The sequence below is a fragment of the Macaca mulatta genome, chromosome 7, assembly GCF_049350105.2.
Source record: "Macaca mulatta isolate MMU2019108-1 chromosome 7, T2T-MMU8v2.0, whole genome shotgun sequence".
NCBI lineage: Eukaryota > Metazoa > Chordata > Mammalia > Primates > Cercopithecidae > Macaca > Macaca mulatta.
The window spans coordinates 131,253,571-131,276,445 of NC_133412.1; the positions used below are offsets into that span (position 1 = coordinate 131,253,571).

General features: G+C 42.2%; 1 protein-coding gene and 1 pseudogene across 1 annotated transcript in view; one reads left to right on the forward strand and one right to left on the reverse strand.

Moving 5' to 3' along the window:
• The window catches only part of ARMH4 (armadillo like helical domain containing 4), a 153,535-nt gene extending 131,296 nt beyond the window's left edge, over positions 1-22,239 (reverse strand). Inside the window, exons 1-4 of the mRNA XM_028851567.2 lie at positions 22,104-22,239; positions 8,046-9,467; positions 2,837-3,088; positions 1,223-1,432 (exon numbers count right to left, since the gene is read on the reverse strand). Coding sequence (XP_028707400.2) covers positions 1,223-1,432; positions 2,837-3,088; positions 8,046-9,432 — 1,849 coding nt within the window. The 5' untranslated portion in view covers positions 9,433-9,467; positions 22,104-22,239. The remainder of the gene's footprint in view (positions 1-1,222; positions 1,433-2,836; positions 3,089-8,045; positions 9,468-22,103) is intronic.
• On the forward strand, positions 11,290-11,717 carry LOC701997 (ubiquitin-ribosomal protein eL40 fusion protein pseudogene; annotated as a pseudogene).
• Positions 22,240-22,875: the final 636 nt, after the last annotated feature.

The window sequence follows — 22,875 nt, forward strand, 5'->3', positions numbered from 1 at the left end:
TTCTCTGGAATTCTCCACGCTGCTCCTAAAATGTCATGTTTCTCTCTCAGCAGCCAACCAGTGTTACCCAGAAAGTCTGTAACAGAGTCAGCTGCAAACCTAGCTCAATCACCTTCCCTGCTTTCAACAAAACAAAATAATAGCACATCCTATGTCTTCTCCTGCAGCAAACACATGGCTAATTGAGTGCCCAAAAGTTTACTAGTGTTTCAGATTAATTTAAGAAATTCTGCTCTATAAATCTTTGGACATTTTGTATCTCCAGCCAGGAGCTATTCACCTGCCAAAATGCTGATCAATTGACTGTGTGTCATATTTCTAGTCTTCTTATTTGTTGATAGGCAGCCGTGCCCCAAGTTTCTTTGACATGCTGAAAGCCAATGTCTTGGAAAGTACAATTTGGCATGAATTTCTTGGTCTTAGCAAATAAAGAAATTGCCTATCTCCAAATAGTAGCACAGACTAACCCAGAGATGTTACTAAGGGAGAATAACCCAGCATTAACAACCAGAGCAATGCTGTTAAAATACAATCCACATTAAAACTTGCAACCAAGAAAATGTGGTGGGGAAACTCAAGATCTCCATCTTAATCTAGTATTCTCAAACCAGCTTGAATACCAAAGTCATCTAAGGCAGTCTTTTAAAATGCTGATGCCAGATTCCACCCCCGCACCATCTTAATCTGAATCACTGGAGAGTGACTCAGGCACTGGGATGTTTCAGAAGCTCTCCAAGGTAATTCTAATGGTCAACTATAGTTGAGAACCACAGATAATAGCAGAGTCAGCAAACTTGCTCTATAAAGGGCCCTATCATAAATGTTTCAGGCTTTGTGGGCCACTGAGTCTCTGTCACAGCTTCTTAATTCTGCCGCTGTGGCACAAAAGTAGCCACATACATATGTAAATGAATTAGTATGGCTGTGTTCCAATAAAGCTTTATTTATGAACACTGAAATTTGAATTTTTATAACTTTTCTACGTCACAAAATATTATTCTTCTTTTGACTTTTTTTCAATCATTTCAAAAGGTAAAAACAATTCTTAGCTTACAGGCCATTCAAAAACAAGTGGTAGGCCAGATTTGGCACAGCTGTAGTTTACTGACCTCTGATCTATACTGCAGATTGAATATACTCCCACTTAATTCTTTCTCGAAAACATCTGCTCAGTGACTCACTCAACCAGTCCTTGAAAAGATCCCCTTCAAAGCATGAATACCTTCAGATTCAAGTTGGTCCAGGCCATACGAGGCAGCTGTATTAACATGAGTAATCGATGGAACAACAGTTCTTCTCTCAGAGGACGTCTCCGAAGCAGGAAGTGCAGGGGAAATGCTGGGTTCCCCCACCATTATTCCAGGGGGTGTCACTGGAGATCCCAGAACTGGTGTGAACTCCTCATCTGGCCCTGTGACTGTGTCCGTTTGTTCTGCCAAACACAACAGACAGGACTTGACCCACAAGATAATCATGATGGCAAATGTAAGCATGTGCTTTCACTTTTTAGGCAAGAAATGATTAAACCAGTATCACACAGTACAGTAAGTTTGGCACTTGGGTTAGCTGTCCTTTCCCATACTGTATTAATCCAACTCCTCAAAGAACAGACTTTCAGGAAAATGTGTTGTCTTCCAGGAAACATATTATCTCTAATCAGAACTTTGTTTTTAAATTTTAATCTCCCATTTATTCTATTGGCAATATTATGGATGTTGTAGGATTTTATATTACATATTGCCAAAGGTAAAATATTTAACAAAAATGTATTAAAATATATTTCAAAGACTACTTTGGAAAGACAGAATGTCTTTCTCAAAATCAAGTCATAGAGTAAGAGCCTTGATCTGGGTCTGGAATGTCAATTTAAAAGCAGCCAAATATAGCCCCAGGAATTCCCAAGTCCAGAGACTCTGAAACAGTAGTAGCTTTCACACAGCTTTAAAAACTTCACTGCCTTTAAGAGATCAGAGCATTTGAGGGCCTCCTATATAGAAAGCACTTTGTAGACATTATTTCAAATTCTTAAAATAACCTATAAAACAGATAGGCATTATTTAGAGGTGAACAACCAAAGCTTACAGAAGTTAAGAAACTTAGCTTGAGGCCACAATATTAGTGAAAGCCAAATTTGCGATTCAAATTCAGGTCCACACTGTTTTCACCTCATCCCCCCCACCGGCTCCTTGCAGCAGTTACCAAACAGGAAGAGCCTTAGAGCCTTCTCAGAGGGTCTGGCCTGTGAGGACCCAGAGGTGAGCCACCAGGAGACCTTACTTACAAACTAAACCCTTGTCCCTTTTTTTTTTTTTTTTTTTTTTTTTTGAGACGGAGTCTCGCTCTGTCGCCAGGCTGGAGTGCAGTGGTGCAATCTCAGCTCACTGCAAGCTCCTCCTCCCGGGTTCAGGCCATTCTCCTCCCTCAGCCTCCCAGGTAGCTGGAATTACAGGCACCCACCACCACACCCGGCTAATTTTTTGTATTTTTAGTAGGGACAGGGTCTCATGTTGGCCAGGATGGTCTCAATCTCCTGACTTCGTGACCCACCCGCCTCAGCCTCCGAAAGTGCTGGGATTACAGGCGTGAGCCACCGCGCCCGGCCAACCCTTGTCCTTGTAAGGCTCTGTCACACCTCTTCAAACAAGACACAGTTCGCACCCCTTTCCAGGTAAAGGGGTGTGTGTGTGTGTGTGTGTGTGTGTGTGTGTGTGTGTGTGTGTGTATGCACGCACGCACGTCGGCTGCCAATGTCCACTGCCTCACTCATTCTATTCCTTGTCCACTTAACAGAAGAGATCCACCCCCAAAACAGAGTCCAATTTCCTCCCTTACAGACCTTCCACAGTGGGAGTAACTTCAAAAGACAAAGGGATGACTGTAGTTGAAACTGTAGTGGCCAGAGGCTCCCCTCTTCTTGACAGCTGAGTAACACCAGGAACGTCAGACACAGGAGAGGAGTCCTCCTTTTCTTCCTCAGTCTTGCCACCGTCTCTGATAAGCTCCAGGGTAGCAACCTGCTCTTGTGTCACCACGGATAAAGTGGCATCTGGCTCTTGAACAGCTGTTGTCATCTCTGGAGTGATGATGTCTTAAAAGGGGGAAAACATTTTAAAATAGGCCAAATCCCTATTTTAAAAACAACAAAAAGAATCATGATATGATTAAAAACTTGGGGGGAGGACAGCAGATGCTATTTCAGGAACTGGGAAAGCAAAGAGAGAACTCAGAAATAAAATGACAGTAAATAAATGTTTTCTCTGTCACTGCTTTCAGTAGTTGTGAATCAATCTACAACAGAGATAAAGAAGTTCATGGAAAAAGCTAAAATGAAATCTAAAACAAAGTAGGAAGATCAATAGCTGAGCTCCCTTTCAGGCACATGATTGAATGTCAACATAATCAGTTTGTTAAGAAACAAATTATACAGAACCAAGTTACACTCAAAAACTCTCAGAAACATTTGTATACAGTATATTAATTTTTCACATTTGCATTTCTAGATGGTCAAGGAAGCTAGCATTTTAAAAGAAAGGAGTAATAATTACAATAACTAATATTTACTGAGTTTCTATGTTAAACACCATGGTAAGTGCATGGCATACAGTATCTTATGTATGCATCCTCCCATATGCGCTACAGGGAGATAGGTGCTAGAATCATTCCATGGAAGCTGCATCATAGCGCTCAAGAATGCAGGCTCTAGAGCCAACCTGCCTTAGTCACTTACTAGCTGTGTGATCATAAACAAATTATTTCACATATGTGGGCCTTGAGTTTCCTCAGCTATAAAATGGGGATAATAATAGCATCTATCTCATAGAGCTGCTACAAAGATTAGATAACACAAGTAAAATACCTAGTATTTGGTAAGTATTCAATAATTACCAGCTATGATAACTCCACTTTACAGAATTTAGGTTTAGAAAAGCTAAGGAGCCTACCTTTGGTCACATAGCCAGCACTCTTAACCACTGTGCTAAGCCCAAGGAACAACTTAGAGAGGCCTCTGTAGAAGATGCACACTTGCTTTTAGATCAGAAAAGGAAATGAATAGAACTGGTAGGGTATGACATTATCTGTCACAGGTCCACTTTCTTTACAACATTATAATTCCCTCAAATACAGTATTAAAGACTATTTATAATTATACTCTGCTTTCTCTTCAGATCATATAAATGTTTTGCCTTCTACAGACTACTTACAAGTCAAGATTTGCCTTCTTATGAAGGGGCTATGCTAGAAATTTCAAACACTGTACAGAGCAACAACTAAAAACTTAAATTTCTTGAAAACCTAACTGTCTCTCTTTTTTAAAATATTAGTTCTAGATACTAAGTATTTTAGCAAGATCGGTAAGTTATACAATGAAAAATAACATTCTAGGGATAACTTAAAAAAGGTTTCTCAAAGTTTTTATTAATGACATGCCAGGTGCAGTGGCTCATGCTTATAATACCAGCACTTTGGGAGACTGAGGTGGAAGGATCACAAGGTCAGGAGTTTGAGACCAGCCTGGCCAATATGGTGAAACCCCATCTCTACTAAAAACACAAAAAAATTGGCCAGGCATGGTGGCACATTCCTGTCACCCCGGCCACTTGAGAGGCTGAGGCAGGAGAATTGCTTGAACCCAGGAGGTGGAGGTTGCAGTGAGCCGAGATCATACCACTGCACTCCAGCCCAGATGACAGGGCAAGACTCCGTCTTAAAAAAAAAAAAAAAAAAAAAAAAGTTTTTATTAATGACATCATGGCATATCCTATTACTTTAAAAAAATGTTGCCTCGAAAACAATGTATTTGCTTTAAAATAATGTGTATTTGTTTGTTTTTCACTATAGGCAGTTCCTTTTCTTGGTACTCATCCAGTTTACACTATTTTTCCTTTTGAATTGAAGAGATTTTTACATTTGATGGATTAATATACCTGGTTACAGGACAAACATGTGAGTTAGGGTAAGGTTCTCACATGAGTTTCATATTTGCACTCTATATCATCGTTTGAATTTTGTCTCTCTTTTATTCCTTTCTCCAATATTACCGTAAATCCCTAGAGAGCCAGGATTCATTGTCCTTCTGTAACTCTAGCACGTAGGGCAACGCTCTGTTTGCCACAAGAAGACAATAACATATAGTTTTACCATTTTAAGCAGTAGGAGTTCTCTATGTTGCCCTCATTTTTGAAAGCATAAAGAACACTTTTGAGAACACATATACAAAAATAAATATGCAGGCGCTGTTTGTAGTTTTATGAAATAGCAAGAAATGTCAAAATGCATAGTATCTTGAATAAATAATTGCTGTTAGAGAAAGAAAACTGAGAACTAGAAAGAGTAATAAAAAATTTTTAAATAAACTTTAAATTTTCCTAACATCTCTCATTCTTCCTACTTCATGTTGGAGAAAAAATAATTATAGATTTTTTTTTTTTTTTTTTTTTTTGAGACGGAGTCTCGCTCTGTCGCCCAGGCTGGACTGCAGTGGCTGGATCTCAGCTCACTGTAAGCTCGGCCTCCTGGGTTTACGCCATTCTCCTGCCTCAGCCTCCCGAGTAGCTGGGACTACAGACGCCCGCCACCTCGCCCGGTTAGTTTTTCATATTTTTTAGTAGAGACGGGGTTTCACCGTGTTAGCCAGGATGGTCTCGATCTCCTGACCTCATGATCCACCCATCCACTCTCGGCCTCCCAAAGTGCTGGGATTACAGGCTTGAGCCACCGTGCCCGGCCTATAGATTATTTTTAAAACCTGACCTTCAGTTGAAGCAGCTGACTCAAAGGGCTGACTATAATCTCAACGTACTCATCTGTTAATAATATCCAAAAACACCAGAAATCAATGCATATTCTGAAGAAGATAATGTCCTAAGTGGTCCCTGGATTCTAAATGATTAGCATTTGAGTTGTTTACTTCAGAAAAATACTTATGATCACCTGAAACTGAGTAGTAAAACATTTTGGCTATTCTATAACAACTGCTGTCAAAAACTGCACTCTTTCCCATTCCTTTTAACTCTATGGGACAAAAAAAAAGTAAAACAAAAGGAATAAATTGACTGTTCCTCTTGGTACACAGAACATTTAGAAATTGTTTGATTTTGGATAACGTAGGCCTGCATGGTTCTCTATCCTCATTGGGAAATCCACTGAAAGGATATTTACTGAGTACCTACTATGTGCCAGGAATTGTGCTATGTGCTAGGAATAAAAAGAAGTGGCCTGTTAAAAGATTACAATTTGCTGAGGCAATTATGACTAAGAACCATATTCAAAAATCAAAATAATCAGGAAATTACCAATTCCATTTTACTTGCTAGGCTGTGTTAATAGAAGCCAATACAAGTTTAGTACATAAGAATCATGGATTCAATTGTGCAGTGAACAGTCTGGGGCTATATGACTTAATGCTCCAAAAATAAAAGTTCTATGAAGAACTGAAGTAAACTTGTTGCTCAGTCATATCTAAGGTCTTCATGGCCATGTGAACCCAACTCCATGTAAAAACCAACCTACAAGACATTTTATGGAAGCTTCTATGAAAACTTAACAGCATACTAGGTCTTTCAGTCTTTAAATAAAAATGAATTAGACATGTAAAATTCAATCTTTCTTTTGTCATTTATCAGGTGATCTTTCACCATTTTAATGCAATCTCAACACCTTATAAAACATATTACTGATTTGATATTTTCCATTAATTGGGCTCATTGGCTGAAGTAACAGTTGTACATGTTCCAAACAAATTGAAATGAGCATGTAAACATTACACTAAGCTTTTCCTTTCCAATGTTGTTATCTGTCCAACTACCCATAATAAAAGAAAACCATTATCCGTCAACAACAAATAGAAGGCTTTCCAGCTTATAATATTCACAGATGCAAAGGCCAAAAGAAAGTAGAAAATGCAGAACCAAGCAAGCAGATGATTTATCTTCCACCCTACCTACCCTTCCTTATTTCTAAATGTTCTCGTTTTAGGAAAACAAAATTAGAAAATTCATATAGTTAATACCACGAGATAACTACAGTACTTACATAAACTTTTTTTCTAACAAATATAAGGGATGTGAGCGTATTTTACAATGTGTATGTAAGTATCCAAGATTGTTTATTACAGTTTAAAAATATAGCTAATTCTTTCATATTTTCTTGTATATTTATACATTTTCATAGTAAAATGTTTGAAAAATATTAGTCTAAAATAAAAATAATAGTATCAGGGTTTCTCAGCCTCAGAGCTATTAACATGTTGGCTGGGATAATTCTTTGTTATGAGGGGCTGTCCTACGTAGTCTAAGATATTTAGCAATATCTTAGCACCCCTCAGTTCTAACAATGAAAAATGTCTCCAAACATTGCTAAATGTCCCCTGGGGGAAGGGTAAAGCAAAACAAAACTATCCCCCGTTAAAGAACACTGGTCTATAGGCAGGATTTATATTTGGGTGTAATTTTTTTTTCTTTTTCTTTTTTGAGAGGAAGTTTCGCTCTTGTCGCCCAGACTGGAGTGCAGTGGCACACTCTTGGCTCACTGCAACCTCTGTCTCCCAGGTTCAAGCAATTCTCCTGCCTCAGCCTCCCGAGTAGCTGGGATTACAGGCACCTGCCATCACGCCCAGCTAATTTTTGTATTTTAGTAGAGATGGGGTTTCACCATGTTGGCGAGGCTGGTCTCGAACGCCTGACCTCAAGTGAGCTAGCTGCCTGCCTTGGCCTCCCAAAGTGCTGGGGTGACAGGAATTGGGTGTAATTTTTATATAAAATAGATGATGTATTTGTATGCTTCTGCTTTTCTTCATTTTTCAAATTTCATTTTTTTATTCCTTTTCAGAGAAGGGGTCTCACTATATCACCCAGCCTGGTCTCAAACTCCTGGGCTCAATCAATTCTCCCACCTCGGCCTCCCAGAATGCTGGGATTATAGGCATGAGCCACTGCACCTGGCCTGCTTTTCATTAAAACTTCAATCTATTTCTAAATTGCCATTAAAAAAAAAATTGAAAGTTTCTAAATTAAACCAAAGCTTGTTTTTCTTTTTCTTTCTTTTACCTTTCATTGTATTTCCCAACAGTTGGTCTGCCTCAGACTCATATTCTGAGACAGAAACAGTGGTCTCTAAGAAAAACAGGGCATTGTTTTCCTTGGTAGATTCCGTGAAGTCTCCCGTACTTTGGAGCAAGTTCACAATGGAAACTTTCATGTCTTCCATTAGACTTGTGGGGGTAAAGGAAATTTGATCGGTGAAAGCAGGTGATCTCTCATTCCCATGCACTATTAGCAGGGCTGTGCCCGTGTGTGTTTCTCCTTCAGGCAGCTCCAGAGCCACCTCTGCAGCCTCTGTCCAAGGCTGGCCCCCTTCCATACCCTCATGGTTTACTTGTGCTGTCTGAGACATCTCCATTCTCACCTGAGTCTCTTCATTGTCTCCAAGCTTGGGGGTCCTTATCCGGCTTACACTCTCTAATTTGGTGTCATCCCACTCATCACTTGAGGCAGAGACAGCTGGAACAGCTGTGCTGACACTCACTGTGACTTCTGGGGCTCCCAGCAGACTGTCAGTTTCTCGCTCAACACTCAGGGTGTACTCGGAAGTTGCGAGTGGTTGCTTGGTAGCAGCAGCCTGGGTGTTATCAGCTGTCATCTGCGAAGGCTTCTCCTTATCAGGTGTGAGGCTTCCAGGCTCAGTGCCTGCTGTGGACTCAGCACTAGGAAAATAAGTTGTCCTGTGGTCTGTGTCTGCTTCAAATCTCTCAGTCCTCAGATTGGTGGTTAGCATTTCCTTAGTATTCACATAGGATGAAGGTGAATGTCCCAAACCAGCCCCTTCCTGACTTTCAGTTGCAAGTGATTGGTTATCCATATACTTCAGAAAACCTTTTGTGGTTTCTGTGATCTCTTCTACAATGGGCTGAAAGTTAGTGCTTGTAAGGAGTTCCTCCTTTCCATCAATAGTCAGAGAAGCAGTCGCAGTGATAGCAATGGTTAACATGGCCTTGGAAAGTCCACTTTCAGGAGATATTCTCTCTGGTTGGCTGGAACCAAATACTTCTTCAACTGCTGGGACAGCTGACTCAGTAGCAGTGGAAACACCAGGGTGTTCAGTCTGCATGAGCCCAGTTCGTCCAGGCTGGGTTTCTTTGTTAATAGAGAATGCTTTATTTAATGATGTTGCCGATGGTCCTGCTGACACCATCATTGGATCTTCAGAGACCACCAGTTGGGGAGTCTGCTTTGAGGTAATGGAGCTATTTTCTAGGTCATCGGTGTTCATCTTATCAGACTGCCCTTTTTCCGCATGAACATGTGCTATCTCCCTCCTTTCTATTTTGGGGAAGGCCAGACATTGTGTGGCAACGTTGAAAAGTAGAAGGCTACAGAAAGCCAGACAAATGTGCAATACAATCGGTCCACTCATAGTGGAAGAGAAATGGCACATACACTGGCAGAGTTGACAAGTCCAGTAATTGAATCCTGCAGAAAAATAAAGCATATCAAACTGTCATATAAATACGTGTTGTAAATAAGTCTCTTTAAATTAAACCGTAAGTAAAATAATCTCCTTGACTTTATAACACACAGAGATGGTAGGTAGGAGAGGACTGTTCTATTTCTTTGTACCTTTGAGACATGGCTAACCCAGTTCATTTTTCCCTGCTGAATTTTGCTGATTTAACTTGAGGTTCCCTAGAAAAAGGTACACATAGTTCAAGTATTAAGTTCATTGTTTCTTAAATACCTACTTGAAATAAATTACCCTTGAAGTCACATTTGCAATATTCTCTCCAAATTCCTCTATTAACCATGTAGTCAAATGATATAGAAATAACAACATGTCAAAGAAATAAAAAGTAAGTCTTACACATTCATTCAAATAACTTTTTAAGTGTTGCCACATTCTGAATGTTTGTGGCCCCCAGAATTCATGTGTTAAAACCTAATCAGCAACATGGTGGTATTAGGAAGTGAGGCCTTTGAGAAGTGATGACTTCATGAGGGCAGAACCCTCATGAATGGAATTTGTGCCCTTATAAAAGAGACCCCAAGGCCAGGCACGGTGGCTCACACCTGTAATCCCAGCACTTTGGGAGGCCAATGTGAGTGCATCACCTGAGGTCAGGAGTTAGAGACCAGCCTGGCCAACATGGTGAAATCCCGTCTCTACTAAAAATACAAAAATTAGCTGGGAGTGGTAGCAGGCATCTGTAATCTCAGCTACTCAGGAGGCTGTGGCGCGAGAATCGTTTGAACCTGGAAGGGGGAGATTACAGTGAGCTGAGATCATGCCATTGCACTATAGACTATGCAACAAGAGCAAAACCCTGTCTCAAAAAAAAAAAAAAAAAAAGAGAGAGAGACCCCAGGCCAGGCGTGGTGGCTCACGCCAGTAATCCCAGCATTTTAGGAGGCCGAGACCAGCAGATCACTTGAGGTCAGGAGTTTGAGACCAGCCTGGCCAACATGGTGAAACCCCATCTCTAAAAAAAATACAAAAATTAGCCAGGCATGGTGGCGCAAACCTGTAATCCCAGCTGCTCGGGAGGCTGAGGCAGGAGAATTGCCTAAACCTGGGAGGTGGAGGTTGCAATGAGCTAAGATCATGCCACTGCACTCCAGCCTGGACAGGAGACTCCATCTCAAAAATAAATAAATAAATAAATAAAAGAGGGCCAGGCGAGGTGGCTCACGCCTGTAATCCCAGCACTTTGGGAGACAGAGGCAGTCAGATCACCTGAGGTCAGGAGTTCAAGACCAGCCTGGCCAACATGGTGAAACCCCGTCTTGACTAAAAATACAAAAATTTAGCTGGGCATGGTGGCAGGCATCTGTAATCCCAGCTACTTGGGAGGCTGAGGAAGGCGAATCACTTGAACCCAGGAGGCAGAGGTTGCAATGGGCTGAGATCGTGCCATCACAGTCCAGCCTGGGCAACAAGAGGGAAACTCCATCTCGAAATAATAAAATAAAATAAAGAGACACCCCAAGAGCTCCCTGGCCCCTTCCACCATGTAGGACACAGCAAAAAGGTGCCTTCTGTGAACCAGAAAGTGGGCCCTACCCAGACACCAAATCTACTGACACCTTGACCTTGGACTTCCCAGTCTCCAGAACTGTGAGCAATAAACTTCTGTTGTTTACAAACATCCTGTTTATTATACTTTGTTATAGCAGCCCAAATGGACTAAGAAAAGTATGTTTGAAAACACTAAATATCAGCATTAAATGCTGAATACCAGTTACTTTTAAGAGTTTTTCAAAGTAAGTAAATAGTTTTCAATGAAAATGTGTCTTTTAGCTCTTTTTCTTCAGCGAGGCAGCCGAGCAGCAGACGCAGAGATGCAGATCTTTGTGAAGACCCTCACGGGCAACACCATCACCCTTGAGATTGAGCCCAGTGACACCATTTAGAATGTCAAAGCCAAAATTCAAGACAAGGAGGGATATCCCACCTGACCAGCAGCGTCTGATACTTGCTGGGAAACAGCTGGAGGATGGCCGCACTCTCTCAGGCTACAACATCCAGAAAGAGTCCACCCTAAACCTGGTGCTGTGCCTGCAAGGTGGCATTATTAAGCCTTTCCTCCGCCAGCTCACCCAGAAATACAACTGCGACAAGATGATCTGCTGCAAGGGCTATGCTTGCCTGCACCCCCGTGCTATCAACTGCCGCAAGAAGAAATTGGCCACAGCAACAACCTGTACCCCAAGAAGAAGGTCAAATAAGGTTCTTCCTTCCTCGAAGGGCAGCAGCCTTCTGCCCAGGACCCATGGCCTTGGAGCCACAATAAAGTGTCCCTTTCATTGACTAGAGCAGAAAAAAGAAAAAAAGAAAGAAAGAAAATATGTATTTTTAAATGCTTAAATCATTTATTATTCTCTGCAACAACTATACAAATTACAGGCAAAACATGTTTCAAAATTGAAGGATTAGAAAAGGTTTAAGAGTTTGAGCAAGGTTAATAGTTTCAGGAAAAAAAATATATTTTAAAATTAGCAATCTTTACTGAATATCCATTATTATAAGATAAAAAATGTATTGTAGTATTTAAAATAAACTACTCACATTCTCATTACAACTAAAACTATATTAAAATTGTTAATTTCCCCCCAAATTTAAGGGTTTCAGTTCTTTTTTTTATCTATTTTGCTGAGTAGGACCTTTTCTCTTCCCATCATCAGAAATTTCTCAGAGATGTTGCAAGTTTTCTAGAAAATTAAACCTTGAAACTAAAATTCTAAAATAAAAACCTCAACTTTATAAAGTTTACATTTTTTTCTCTTTCATGTCTAATCATTCAATGATCTAAGTTAAGCAAATGATATGCACGTGTGAAATTTATAAATTTATTATCACAGGGCCTTCTTCCCTTAAGGAGTTTTCAAAGCTTCCACGTGTTATCTCATTTAGTCTTGTAGGTCCTTTCAAGAAGGAAGAAAGGTAAAGTCCTCAGGACATGATCTACACAGCTGAAGACAAAAAGAAGGCTGAATTTTCTTTCCTTCCTCTTTTTTTTTGTTTCTTTTTTTGTTTGTTTGTTTGAGACGGACTTTCACTCTGTCGCCCAGGCTGGAATGCAGTGCGAGTCAGCTCACTGCAACCTCCAGCTCCTGAGTTCTTGTGCCTCAGCCTCCCGAGTAGCTGGGACTACAGGCATGCACCACCATGGCCAGCTAATTTTTGTATTTTTATTAGAGATGGGGTTTCACCATGTTGGCCAGACTAGTCTTAAACTCCTGACCTCAAGCGATCCAACTGCCTCAGCCTCCCACAGTGCTGAAATTACAGGTGTGAGCTCCCCTCCCCTTCCCTTCCTTCTCTTTTTTTCTTTCCCCAGGCTGGACTTGAACTCCTGGGCTCTAGCAATCCTCCTGCATCAAGCTCCTAAGTAAGTAGGACCACAGGCACGCACCACCACACAGCACAAGAAGACTGACTTTTTCTACGTGAGAAAAAAAGGAATCCATGGATTTAGAGCCAAGGCTTCCTGCCAACTACCACCACCATATGAGTGTACCATCTTGGGAATTGGTCCAGCAGCCCCAGTCAGCCCTTCGGATGACTGCACCCCTGGCTGACATCTTGACTACACCTTCTTGAAAGACTTTGTGCCAGAACCACGCAGCTAAGTTACTTCCAAATTTGTGATGCATAGAACTGGTACAAAATAACAAATAATTATTGTTATTTCAAGCCACTAAGCTATGGGGTAATTTGTTACACAGAAATCTTGAGTCCACGATGCTTCAGGGAAATACAGGAATGGAATGGCATCATGAGTATAATAGTGTCATGTGCAGAAAAGAAACAGCATATCAGGGATTACAAATTTAGCAGAAGAAAACGGAAGCCAGAGATGACTAAAAGAAACGTTAAGTCACCAAAGAATCTGCAATGATAATGAGAGGGATGCTAAGTTTCCCCATATGCAAATGGGGGTTTGAAACAAACATATCTGAATATTAAATTACATACTGTTAGCTAGCATTGTTTTTGTTTGTTTGTATGTTTGTTTTTGAGATGGGGTCTCACTCTGTTGCCCAGGCTGGAGTGCACTGATGCCATCTCGGCTCACTGCAACCTCCGTCACCCAGGTTCAAGTGATTCTCCTGCTGCAGCCTCCCAAGTAGCTGGGATTACAGGTGCCCACTACCATACCCAGCTAATTTTTGTATTTTTAATAGAGATGGGGTTTCACCATGTTGGCCAGGCTGGTCTCGAACTTCTGACCCCAAGTGATCCACCTGCCTCAATCTCCCAATGTGCTAGGATTACAGGCATGAGCCACTGTGCCCATCTTTTTTTTTTTTTTTTTTTTTTTTTTGAGACAAGAGTCTTGCTCTGTCACCCAGGTTAGAGTGCAGTGGTACGACCTCAGCTCACTGCTCCCTCCACCTTCTGGGTTCAAGTGATTCTCCTGCCTCAACTTCCTAAGTAGCTGGGATTACAGGTGCCCGCCATCACACCCAGCTAATTTTTGTATTTTTAGTAGAGACAGGGTTTCACCATTTGGCCAGGCTAGTCTCGAACTCCTGACCTCAAGCGATCCATCCACCTCAGCCTCCCAAAGTGCTGGGATTACAGGCGTGAGCCACCACACCTGGCTGCATTGTTCTTTTCTAAAAAGAGAAAATGGCAAAGATATTTGATAAAGAGGAAACAGCATGTGCCACAGCATGTCAACATTCTGGACATTAGTTATCACTGTACTTTAGATGAGCCAGGATGTACTCTAATTCATAGCCAGGTAACAGATCACTGAATTTGGCTTGATGCCTCTATTTGCCTTCCTTAAAACAAAAACGTAGTGAAGGGGCCAGGTGCGGTGGCTCATACCTGTAGTTCCAATGCTTTGGGAGGCCAAGGCAGGAGGATCATCTGAGTCCAGGAGTTTGAGACCAACCTGAGCAACAGGGCAAAATCTCATCTCTACAAAATTAGCCAGGCACATGCCAGTAGATCCAGCTACTCGGAGGTTGAAGTGGGAGAATCACTTGAGCCTGAAAAGTCAAGACTGCAGTGAGCCATGATCACACCACTGCACTCCATTCTGGGCGACAGAGAAAAGCCCGTCTCAAAAACAAACAGACAACAACAACAACAACAACAACAACAAAAACATATGAGGCCTGGCGCAGTGGCTCACACCTGTAATCCCAGCACTTTGGGAGGCCAAGGCGGGCGGATCATGAGGCCAGGAGATTGAGAACATTCTGGCTCACATGGTGAAACCCTGTCTCCACTAAAAATACAAAAAAATTAGCCGGGAGTGGTGGTGGGCGCCTATAGTCCCAGCTCTTCAGGAGGCTGAGGCAGGAGAACGGCATGAACCTGGGTGGTGGAGCTTGCAGTGAGCCAAGATCGCGCCACTGCACTCCAGCCTGGCTGACAGAGGGAAACTCCATCTCAAAAAAAAAAAAAAAAAAAAAAAAAAAAAATATATATATATATATATATATATATATATATGATAGCTGTGAAACAAGAGTATTGACAGTCAATGAAATTACACCTTTGGGTTTCTGTTCAGACAAATTCACCTACTAAATTCTATCTACGTGCTTGAAGAGTCATAAAAGCTATAGAACGCTATGGTTCATTTCTCATCCATTCAGGTAGCTGCTCCTTCCTAAACAAACACTTTTTCTATTCAGTGAAACCTTACTGAACGTGTGGCCTAAAACCTTGGCCCACATGACCCCATACTTCTGAATAAAAATCTGAAAACCCCAGGCCATCATGAATGGTAATAAGAGTTTAGAGGGCCTTGGGCTGGCATCAGAAAAATGATTCCTGAATCGTAACTTTATTGATGTTAAAACTTGCTTATATGATACTGAGCAAGTGGCCCCAGTTTCTCCTTTGACAAAATGAGGAATTAAAATAATCATTGAAATCCCTTCTTCATCCATGATTTTATTCTTACACCTCACCTATATGACATAAAATAAAAATACAAATATTTCTATATTCCTATAATGTTGCCATCAAGTAGGAAAGGCGCTCAAATGATGGAGCAGATGCTTTATGTGTTATGTGTATGTTATGGAGTCGTGTGGACTGAGAGAAAAATTTTACAAACAAATCAGACCAAGGGAAGAAGGGATAGATAATAAAGACTTAATACAGCCCCACTGCCTTTCCAAAACATAATTTTCCTTCAAAGTTTTATTTTCACCTGTATCTTGGGTTTTAGGATTTTTGTGTGGAGGGAATTCTGCTATTGCTCCAAAAGACTTTCCTTCTGTGATTGTCAGCCACCTGCTTTCTAAATTCAGTGACAACAGAAGAGTGGGGGTGAACCACAAGCCTTTGCTTTTTCCCCCTTTTCAGAGGTATTTATGCAAGCTTTCTCTGTGTCTGTGTATTGAGGCCATATGTTCCCTCTCCCCACTATTGAAAGCAACGCTTGTACGTTAAAAGGAAAAAAGACAACCTGTAAGAAGAATAACAGGGAACACGCCTGCAACTCAGATAAACCGATAGATGACCTTCAAATTCCCGGATTTTCTCCATCTTTCAAAGCCCAGTATAGGTTCATGTAGTCACTCCCATTAGTCTGATGTCCCACAGTGGGAGTTACATGACGCTCAAAATAAATAAGAGAAGACTGTTGTCAATTCGACAATATTTCTAAACCTAAATAACCATCTGCAACCATATTTTAAGCCTTTTCCTTCTTCCTCAATACTGTATCCCCTTCCTGGCAACGTGCCTGACACAGAAGAAATGCTCAGTAAATATTGGCTGAACAAACAGATGAATGTCTATAGCCCACTTTGCTGGAAGAAGTGGAAGGAGGAGAGATTCCATTGCATATTAGAATTCTGTGTCTTAATTATCTTCAATTAGCTCAATCATAAGAATATTTAACAAACAAACAAAAAGAACATTCCTCTTACTTTTCCCTCCCACTGTGTATTTGGATGCTGCTTTCTTTTCCCTGTCTCTCTCGATGCAAATTAATTCAGATAAATAAGCTCTAACCAAATTACCAACTGATGTTGGGTATCAGCTTTGAATAGCTTGAAAAGCATCTCCTTCAGAGCAGGTCAGTAGCACTTTGTCGATCATTTGCTATCAAGGTATCTATCCTAATAGCTTGGCATTCTTCTGAACAATTTACGCATTTCTGCCACCAGTGAGCAAGATAAGCTGTTCTGTCAGGCATTATCTTTGACAATCTTACATAGCTACAGTCCAGAATCTGTTTCTCTGTCAAGTCTAGGCATATTCAAGTTTCAAAGACAAATGAAAGGCAACATAAAAAAATACCAGCCTTGGCCATCTGGTTAATCAGATTTTGTAAGCACTGGGTCAATATTTTTTCCAACTAAAATGAATACTGCTATTTCAGTACGTTACCAAAATGAAAACACAAAAGGGAAACCAATATGTTAAATCATTCTCACCAGTGATGAAGCTACTATTTCCAGCGTAAACTGAGTTTCACATATAATATTAAGGCACAATGAGCATCGCCCCAAGAGTACTCAAGACAAAGGAGGACTGTAGAGTTTGCCAATAAACTGGTGACAGTTTGCTTTATATTTTCCTTTTCTTATGATACACACAAAAACTACAGAGAGCTACTGTGGGGTAGGTGAAGAAAGCTACCTCATCTTGGCTTTTCATTGTCAAGTGTAAGTTACTTTGATGACACTTCAAACATAACCATCTTCATCTGAACTTTGGTGGCCACCTTGAACTCTTCTCTCCTTTACATTCTAGATTCACAACTGCTGTGGATCCTCCTCTCATAACCTCTTTTGGAATTGTAACTTCTGATCACCTCATTGGATTGTTAGTATTTTAAATGCCTCTTAATCGATGACCTTGTCTAGGCTCTCTCCTCTCCAATCTATTTTATATAATCCAGATTTTATTTTTTTTTTTTTTGAGACAAAGTCTCACTCTGTCACCAGGCTGGAGTGCAGTGGCAAGATGTCAGCTCACAGCAACCTCCGCTTCCCAGGTTCAAGCGATTCTCCTGCCTCAGCCTCCCAAGTAGCTGGGACCACAAGTGCGCGCCACCACTCCCAGCTAATTTTTGTGTTTTTAGTAGAGATGGGGTTTCACCATGTTGGCCGGGATGGTCTCAATCCCTTGACCTCATGATTCGCCTGCCTCAGTTTCCCAAATTGCTGGGATTATAGGTGTGAGCCACCACACCCAGCCAGTTTATTCTGAAGACTAAAAATTGCAATAATCAATCAAAGACAGCTACCACTTGGGAGCTGCTATGTGCCAAGCATTCTAAGTGCCCAATGGAAATTATCTTATTTAATCCTTACAACAACCTAATAAGGTAGATACTGTCGTTATTCCCACTTTTTAGATGAGGAAAACAACAGGCCAGTAGAGGATAAGTAACTTGCCTAAGGAATAGTGTCTGGTTTTGATCTTTTGGATTCTGCAAGAATTCAAGGTCCCTACCTTTGCCACACAACTCTCTGCTTTCCCAAAACACAGCATATAATGTCCCCAAATATACAATTGCCAAGGTCCATATCTAATAATGCAACCCCACACCATGGTGCCCAGTATAAACACCATCATCAGTCACATACATAGCACTTTTAAGTGCCATACTCATCTCAGGCTCTTAAGTTGGTGTTTTGTTTTGTTTTCGAGATGGAATCTTGCTCTGTTGCCCAGGCTGGAGAGCAGTGGCATGATCTTGGCTCAAAAAAACCTCCACTTCCCAGGTTTAAGCAATTCTCCTGCCTCAGCCTCCCGAGTAGCTAGGATTATAGGCACCCACCACCATGCCCCACTGATTTGTGTATTCTTAGTAGAAATGGGGTTTCACCTTGTTGGCCAGGCTGGTCTCAAACTCTTGGCTTCGTGATCCACCCACCTTGGCCTCCCAAAGTGTTGGGATTACAGGCATGAGCCACCGTGCTCAGCATTCAGGCTCCCAAGTCTTGAGGATGACACTGTACAACCCATGGTTCCCTGCCCAGGTATCCAAACCCTGGCCTCCCAGGTCACATCCCATTCTGGCCCATTCTTTCCCCACCCTTCTCCTAGCTCCTGTAGCATGAATTGTCATGTAAGTCTCAGCACCTCAAATGAGATTGTGTTCTTTGCACACAAACACTAGTCTTTACCATTCCTTTTTTTGCCACATAATTAGCAATAAGGGTAGGCACAAAGAGGAGAGATTCCATAAATATTTGTTGGCATGATGTGAATATAAATAACCATTTAAGAATGTGAAAAAGAATGTTTAGAGTCTTTATTTTGTACTGTAAGATTTTTTTAACGACATTTCATGGTCTGTGTCTAATTGTATGTTTTATTCAATACCTAGCCAATTTTGGCTACTTATTTAATGTGCCACTCTAACAATAACTTATATGTTCTCATTGCTGCTATATTTTAACGTTTCAGAGTTTATTTCATATACACACACACACAACAGACCAACAGTTACAGGTAACAAGTCTTACAGCTTCAGGTCAACATGATTGAAATACCATCTCACCTTTTGAAATACAATTAGTGACTCTCTGATGAGGGGGAAAGTGTCTTAATAATCCTTGTGTCTTAATAATCTTTCCATTTTGTGTCTTTGTGTCTTAACAATCTTTCCATTTTATTCTTTTCATGACCCTTCCTCAATGACTAATTTATCATTGTCTTACTTTTTCTTTTTTTAAATCCTTAAGGTTCTTACTGCCAATACTATCTTATTGCCAATACTACTGTATTTATTTAAAGCTGAGCTTATAAAGACTTTCACCCTATTAACCCAGCTGTGGCACATGGCATTAAGGTACCACATTTCTGATTCGCTGTGCTACTGACAATCATCACTGGTGTGTTATATTGGCTTCAGGATCTGGGCTGCAGCTATCCTTCACCATAAATTACATAGCTGAATAACAGACGATCCTTTCAGCAGCATGTTCCATCACAATGGAAGGAGAAGGAGTAAGTAACCACAAAGAAAAGCATGGTCCCCCAGGAGGAAAGCAGCCCCAGAGCTGGCAGTAAAGAGGGTAAGTAGGCTGGGGTCAAAATAGCTACTCTGGAAACTAAATACCAGCAAAGCAATTTACCATCCCTGAAGACCATACCTAAGTCCTACATATTGAGCCCAAAAGCTTTAGTCTCTACAAATTAGTGATGTAGACAAATGAAGATATCCGTGCTTATTACCCCTAGCATATCATCTCATCCCTGGTAAAAGGAGATGGACTTGAAGATTTAAAAATAGGTTTCTTCGAGTTCCAGTTCTACCTTAGGCGAATCACTGAAACTCAGTTTTCTTGTTGTAAAGTAGAAATAACAATGCTTGTTATATTTTTTTGAAGGGTGGAGAACACACACAAGTGATAATAGACATAAAAGCCATTTGAAAAAAAGTACAGTATCATGCAACATAAGACATACCAGCATGCTACTGACATGCATTCCCATCAAACTACAGAAATGTGAGCAATCTGAAGCATCCATAACATCAGCCACAAATGGAGCAGCATTTTTTTCACCAAGGTATTTCCATGGAGCTTCCCCTTTCAGTTTTCACGTAGACAATGTGACCTGAGAGGCTTCTGCTGTCTGCAGAATCCTATCCTGATCAATCTTGATCAACAAGCTCTTCTCCATCCATAAAACAGTTTATTTCAGTGACCCAACTGGACACTTCATTTTTGTTTTTTGTGGTACACAAATGTAGCCATTTGCTTGACTAGATCTCTAAGTAGTTGACATTTAAAGGGAAGCTGAAACTAGCTTCAGATACTTTTCTTATAATCACCAAGTAAACACAATATGGAAAAATAAGATTGACCTCACATCTTGATTAGGGAATGAGTTTTCATTTTACAAAAATTAAAACCAGGTTCCCTCTGAATAGACAGCTTCCCTATGTGAGAATTTTTATAAGTTCAATTAACAAAAATACAATTCCATACACAACTTTTCAGACAAACAGCTACAGAATAAAGGGCAAAGGACACCTTTAGTTGGAGAGTGGACGTTTTCCATAACAGATAAACCCATTTTCCTCATTTTGATTCTATATTTATATTTAGCATCAAACCATTTCTGTAATACCAAATTATAATATTGTAAAGATCTGGAAACTCCGGAATATATAGTAAGAAACCTCCCATGAAAACAAAGACAAATTCACATCTCTCTAATTGGCTCCGTTGCTGTAGCTACCTTATACTTGGTGAGCCTTGGGAATTTTTACGAATAAACTCAACCAATATCAAATCTGTCTGCTGCACAAGTGCTTGGTTCATTATTATGACAAATACAAAAAATACCACTTTATTTATAACAGCAAGTCAGAGTACCTTTAAATCTGTGTGTGTAAAAGAAGCAATGTTCTGATACTGTGAAACCTTACCCGGTTGTGTGTTTCAATAGATGCTACTGTGGGGTTCCACTGGCATGTGTGCCAAAGTCAATGACTGTACATGCTTGGCTTAAAGGAGACTCCTTGGAGCCCAACAGCATCACTTGTCACCAAGGAAATAAACCAAAAGAAAGAGCAGGCATGTGAATTCTGACCACTCAAGAATTTTTGTTCTTTGGAGAAGAGATCCTTCAGAACTCTAGGGATGGTTTTGCAAACCACTCCACACTCCCCCTCAAGTTGCAAACTAAAACTTGCAAAGAAAGAAGGCAGACACTTTAAAGCAGCCATCTCTCCTCTCTTCCACATCAGTTCTGCACTGAAATTGGATGTCAAGTGCTAGGCGGATCCTCGGGATCATCTGGGAATGTCAAGGATTTCTCATCTTTGAGAACCCAAACTCTTAAGCGTCCTGTTTTGTTCGCTCCTGCTTGCTTCTTCCTCGCCAGCCAAGGTTCTACATGTTTGGAATCTACACAGGTCAGATTCTGTCAGTGACCACGAGGCACATGAGACATTTGGGCACCTCCGGCAGCACCTCCCAACTATTCCGGAGTCTCAAGCAGAGCCTCGCCTCCCCCAGGTCTAACCCGCAGGCCCTCTTTCTAATTAAGTGACCTTTCCAAGGAGCGTCCTCCAGCCGCGTCCTGGGGGACGGGTCAGCGGCTGAGCAAGGAGGCTCGACATCTCTGCGCTAAACACTCAACTGTTTGTTTTCTGCAAAGTGGCAGGACACATTTCGGTGGCGACCGCAGCCCCGATTCGCTCCTCGATTGTTGGGCTCTGAGTGGCATTGGGGACACTGCGATCGACGGTTTGAAAGGAGTAAACCGTTGTTTTCGGGAACTTCTCTCTCACTGCTACGGGATTGCGAGCGGAGGGAGAAAGAAAAGCCCACACAAAAGCAGCCAGCCCTGCAAGCTCCGCCAGCACAAAGGCCGGCTCGCTGGTGCGGAGCTAGGAGGCTGGGCTGGAGCAAGGAGTGCCGTGAGTCCTCCGAGGCCTGCGCGCCGCGCCCAGCGCGCCCGGAGCTGCCCCCGCGCACCCCGCACCTGGGCACTGCGCTCCGGAGGAGGCTCGGGGCGCACGCCTGGCGCACCCAGGGCTGCAACGCTCCCGGGACTGCACGCTCCCGGGACGACCCCACGTCACTGAGGCTCCGGTTCCGTCCCTGCCCCGGCGCCACGTCTGCAGCCGCGGCCGCCCAAGTGGCCGGAACCGGGCCCGTCCTCACCTGTGCGCCTTCAGCCGAGCAGCGCGCGGAGGACAGACGCAGCGGCGGCGCGGGCGCTCGGCATCCCCGCGGCGGGCCTTGCGGCGGCGGCGGCGGCGGCGGCGACTCCCTAGCTGTCTGGGACGCTAGGGGGAGGGCGCTTCGCTTTGTTGCTTATTCATAAGGCCGCGGCTACGGCCGGGGATTGGGCGGTGAGTAGGTGTGCCCGCCCCGGCTCTGCTGGCACTGACAGCCGACGCCGTTGCCCCACGCCCCTCGGCGCCCACTTCCCCGCCTCCGCTCCCCCGCGGGGGTGGCTTCTGCTGGAGTCTGGGCACCTGGGACCCCTCAGAGATCCAGTGCTCCCCTTCCCGTCTTTACAACCGGAGCTTCTGCGGCAGCTCCGCTTCCCTACCTACAGAGAAAAGACCAGGGCACCGTTTACACAAGAAAAACCTCAATTTTGCTGGTCTTTGGTTCAGGCAAGGAGCGCAAATCTGAGACTGCAGAGTGTTCCTTGTGGAAACTATGGACGGTTTGGCAGGGCCCTTAAGTAGGACCCTTAAAGTAACTCTACACAGAATTTCCCTTTTCCGTCTCTCGGAGAGGTTGCAAACTAGTGCTAGTCATAAGTAAGGTTGATTGAGCCCTTGCACAAAAGTAGATGCTTTGCCCATTACTTTACCTGCTTAATCTGCGCGATAGAAGAGTAGACATTGTAGTCCTCATTTTCCAGGGTAGGAGGTTAAGGCTAAGGGCTGTGTAACTTGTCCAAGGTCATCCGGCTCGCGTG